The sequence below is a fragment of the Lathyrus oleraceus genome, chromosome 5 (genome assembly GCF_024323335.1).
Source record: "Lathyrus oleraceus cultivar Zhongwan6 chromosome 5, CAAS_Psat_ZW6_1.0, whole genome shotgun sequence".
Lineage (NCBI taxonomy): Eukaryota > Viridiplantae > Streptophyta > Magnoliopsida > Fabales > Fabaceae > Lathyrus > Lathyrus oleraceus.
The window spans coordinates 113,067,448-113,072,667 of NC_066583.1; the positions used below are offsets into that span (position 1 = coordinate 113,067,448).

General features: G+C 34.8%; 1 protein-coding gene across 1 annotated transcript; it reads left to right on the forward strand.

The window, feature by feature from the left end:
- The first annotated feature begins 3,318 nt into the window (after window positions 1-3,318).
- On the forward strand, window positions 3,319-4,973 carry LOC127088108 (uncharacterized acetyltransferase At3g50280). Its single transcript, XM_051029020.1, has one exon. The coding sequence runs from the start codon at window positions 3,483-3,485 to the stop codon at window positions 4,857-4,859; it is 1,377 nt and encodes a 458-aa protein (XP_050884977.1). The 5' UTR covers window positions 3,319-3,482; the 3' UTR covers window positions 4,860-4,973.
- Window positions 4,974-5,220: the final 247 nt, after the last annotated feature.

The following is a 5,220-nucleotide window of genomic DNA, read 5'->3' on the forward strand; positions in this document are numbered from 1 at the left end:
CAAAGAGTTATCAATAAAACAAAGTTTTCACCATATATTCATCATTAAAGAGTTTACAAATGAAGATCATCCCATATACACACAAAGCTATGATCATCTACATCTAACCTTGACAAAATGAAGGACTTAGCTACTCATTTTCATGGTAGCTTGGTCAACAAGTTTCGGTCGAAGGTTGATCAACATCCGAGTCGAAGAATCGAGATTGGATGGGAATCCACCTTCTTTTTGTAGAATATTGTTAAGAGATGAAGAAAAATGAAGAAAATGGGTTTCTAGGTTACAAAATGTGATCCCAAGAAAATGCAGAAAATATCTAAAAATGCTAAGTCTAAAAGTATCCAGTCCAAAAAGTAGCCCCTGCTACTTATAGTACTGCTGTCTGAGTTGTCATGCTCGCTAGGCGAGCAGAATGGTTCGCCTAACGAGCCCCAAAATAGGCCACCTGAGGCACATGCGCCCAGAGAAATATCTAAGTCCAGATTGCATGTTCGCTAGGCGAAGCCCACGCTTCCTCCTTCGCTCCAGCGAGTTTAAATGGTTTTGCTACTGGAATTGCTCGCTGGGAGGTTGCTAGGTGCTCGCCTAGCGAGTAAGTGCTGGCTGTGAATTTGCCCAAGTCTGCGGGTGTTCGCTACTACCATCGCCACAGCGAGTTTGCTGACTTTGCTACTGTAAAATTCTGGGGAAGTTCGCTGGCAGCTAGCTGGGTGCTCGCCTCGCGAGCACTTCGCTACAACACTCGCCTAGCGAGCATGCTGATGAATGCCAACTTTTCATGGTTCCTTTGCCAACTTTCTTGTGCCTTCATTTTCTATTCTTTCATGCCTAATTCCTGCACAGTAACGCACAAATTAAAGGTACCAAGATCATTTAACATTGTATTGCAAATCATCAAAAGCGAAGGCGGTTTCGAACACTTTAACGACAAAAAGGAGTGAAAGATGCCCACATTTGATAGCTCAAATAAGCACTTTTGGGCATCTAAGAGCCATCTATTATATCTCACAGTGACACAACCTGATATTCAATATGCTATTAACACTCTCAGCCAATTCATGCAATCTCCATATACCTCTCATATGGATGCAACCACACACGTTCTTCGATATCTTAAAGGGAGTGTTGACAAATGCTTATTTTTCTCAGCAACTAGCTCCATTAATTTAGTTGGATATGCAGACTTTGATTGGGCCGGTTGTCCTATAACTCGTCGATCCACTGTTGTCTATTTCACCATGTTGGGTTCTAATCCAATTTCATGGAAATCCAAGAAGCAACCAACAATTTCACGTTCTTCTGCTGAAGCGGAATATCGTTCCCTTACAACTTTATCTTTTGAGTTACAATGGTTAAAATACCTCCTCTCCGATCTAGGTACTGATCACCCTCTATCGATCACAGTTTATTGTGATAGTCAAACTGCCATCCATATTGTCGAAAATCCAGTTTTTCATGAACGCACCAAACACATTGAAATTGATTGTCATTTTGTTCGCGAGAAAATTAAACCGGGTCTTATCACTCTTTCATATCTCCGGTCTTTTGACCAACTAGTTGACATTTTTACTAAACCTCTTGGAGGCGATTCTTATAAATGACTACTCGGCAAGTTAGGTGTTCTTGAGATTTCAATCCCACCTCCAACTTGAGGGGGGTGTTAGGAATATATTATACAATTAATGAATACCAAAATTACAGCAAAGTTATGCGTGTACATAGCTGATTAATGCATATCAAGTACAACAAGGCAAAGCTTATCAATTGTATCTCTTCATATGAAAATTGTTATCAATTGTATTAATAGGTTTTTATTATAGGAAAATTATAGGCTAGGCTTTCAATGCATATATCCTTGTATCCATTTTAGTTTATACGGTACGTGTAAATCACATGAAATCATGTATATATGTAAAACAATGAAACAAAGACAACATTCTGATACAACAATTATTCCTCCTTTACTACATATTGATTTGTTTCTCTAATTTGTAATATAACTACTAGAAAGTCAATTAATCTATTTCCTATCTACGCTTACACAATAATAATTATAAATTTATAAAACCTAGCTAAATGTAATTCTATGAGAGCGATAAAAACTTAATCATGCAAACTATACAGAAAATAAAGAGAAGGATAAAGTAGAGTGCACTCGTGTTTATACGAGTTTAGCATGTCCGTCCTTGCTTTGTGCCTAATTCAGTCTCCAATGGCGAACCATTGAAAATTAACAGTCTTCCACTATTTTGACCATTTGTTGGACAAGTAACTTTGAACATTGGGGGTTTGAATTATGTTGTTTTGAAAAATGATTGCACCAGAGATTTATAGATGTTCAGCATAATCATATTTTACAAAACTTTGATCACTTAGACACGGATTAGGCGATCTTTCGCACTTCCTCTCATTCACAAACTCTGAAGTTTCAAAATCCCTTGCTTTATTCACTATTGGTTAAGTACTTTATTTAAAGCTTTACTTCTTTTATTCGATGAGGCTTGATAATGCTTCTTGATGAACACCATTATCGTAGATATCAATTGAATCAGAAATCATCTCTTATTCTATCGAACGCCACTTAAGATTGAGTGTTTTTTTTAAGAGATTCGACATTAAGTGTTTTTATAAGGGCTTAATATTGAATAGAAAATGGTAAGACGGTCTATATGTCATGTGCTCAATATAAATATAAAGAAATAATTTATTTGAAAAAAAAATGATATTCTTGAATTTATATAAGAAAACAAAATGATATTTTGATATTTAAATTGGAAAAGATAGTATATTTCCAAAAAAAAAAAATCCTCAAATTTAAACCTTAAAATTATTGTGCATATTTGTCCATTTATAAAAAAGATGACTATTCTCTCCTCTCATCAATTTAACGCAGTCACGCGTTAAATATTTTTCTATCATTAAATTAAAATTAAATAATTATTTATTTTGTTCTAAAATATTTATCGCATCTTATTAAATTATTTATCTCGAAATAATTATCACATTTTAGTTTGTAATTCATTTATAATGTATATCTTTCAATAATACCTTTTAATTAATCTTCTCAATTTATTATTCTCTCACTCTTCATTTATCATAATTCAAATACTCTTCCCTTTCTTTTATTTATTATATTTTTTTAATCTATTTAAAATGATCAACTATGACAATTATTTTGGAATAGAGGAAGTAAAATTTTAAATAAATTATATTTTTAAATTTAAATAATTTGATATTAATATTAATCTAACAATTGAAAAAATGTCAAATGTAGCGATATATATACGTGGATCTCATTTCTTAAACAAGTGTGTTGCATCTACATTCTACATGTCTCATTCAACTTTGTCTAGTTAAAGCTGGCACGGCTGTTCATTACCGCAAATTACAAAACACATAGAATTAGAGTGTTTGCCATTGGTTCAAAGGAAACCAGCTCTCTCTGTTCAACATACACACCAGTTTTGTTGACTATCAGAAAGATGAGCACTCCTCCTCTAAAACACATTTCTGAATGCTTCATCAAACCGCATCCCCCAATCCAAGACTCAAACCAAATATGCTATTTAACACCTTGGGATATATGCATATTATCTGCAAAATATATCCAAAAGGGACTTCTCTTCAAAAAACCAACATCATCACTAGTTAATCAGCCAGATTTTATCGATAATCTGTTGACAAAACTTAAACACTCTCTTTCCCTCACACTTTTTCATTACTATCCCCTCTCAGGTCGTCTTGTTACCAAGAAAACGCAAGACCCTCCTTCTTACTCCGTCTTTGTCGATTGCAAAAACAGTCCCGGAGCTAAATTTATTTATGCAACTTTAGATATCAACATAGATGATATCCTATCTCCCATTGACGTTCCACCCATTGTTCAATCCTTCTTTGATCACCACAGAGCAGTTAACCATGACGGTCACACCATGTCTTTGTTATCCATCCAAGTCACTGAATTATTGGATGGTGTTTTCATAGCTTGTTCCATGAACCACTCTCTTGGTGATGGAACTGCTTATTGGAATTTCTTTAACGCGTTTTCTGAAATATTTCAAAATGGCACTAATACTATTCCTCTTTCAATTTCACACCAACCTATCCATAATAAATGGTTTCCAGAAGGTCATGGTCCAATTATCAACCTTCCTTTCAAACATCGGCATGAGTTTATTTACAGGTATGAAGCACCTGTTTTGAGAGAGAGAATCTTCTATTTTTCAGCAGAATCTATAGCAAAACTCAAAGCAAAGGCTAACGAAGAATCTAACACAAACAAAATCTCTTCGTTCCAATCTTTATCAGCACTAGTTTGGAGATCTATAACCCGTGCACGTCAACTACAACATGATCAGAAAACAACTTGCAAGTTGGGTATAAACAACCGAACGAGAATGGAACCGTCTCTTCCTAAGGAATATTTCGGGAATTCAATTTACGCAGTGAGTACTCAAACGACGGTAAGGGAACTGCTAGAGAAGAATCTAGGATGGGCAGCATGGAAGATTCATCTGGCTATTGCAAACTATGATGACAAAGTGGTACGGGGATGGGTGGAAAAGTGGTTAGAGTCTCCTGTTGTGTTTGGAATGAACATGTCGTTGGATCCTAATACTGTGCTGATGGGCAGTTCACCAAGATTTAATATGTATGGAAATGAATTTGGAATGGGAAAAGCTTTAGCAGTTAGAAGTGGTTATGCTAACAAATTTGATGGAAAAATAACATCATATCCAGGACAAGAAGGAGGAGGGAGTATAGATCTGGAAGTGTGTCTTTTACCAGATACTATGATGGACCTGGAATCGGATGAAGAGTTCATGAATTCAGTTTCGATGTTTAATCATTTGTTCTAACCTGGTCTTTGTGATTGGCCACTTGGATGGATAAAATATGATTAGAGTAGTATTTAAGTGTAGTGTTTCTTTTGAATCAATATCAATAAAAAATCAAATCAACGTTGTATTTTATTTTCTATTTTATCTTCTTATTCCCAAGTATAAAATTTAATGCATTTTCTTAGTTTAATGATTTTAACTTTTTAACATTGGTGATTGATCTTTTCATTCTTATTCTTGTACTCAAACTCTTCCAAGTATTCTAACTTCACATCCTCATTTTATTTTATCATTATCACATGAACACCATTAGGGTTACACTCTCATTTCCTTCAATTTATCCCACCAACACCTTTCATACCACTCATTCCGTTAAAGG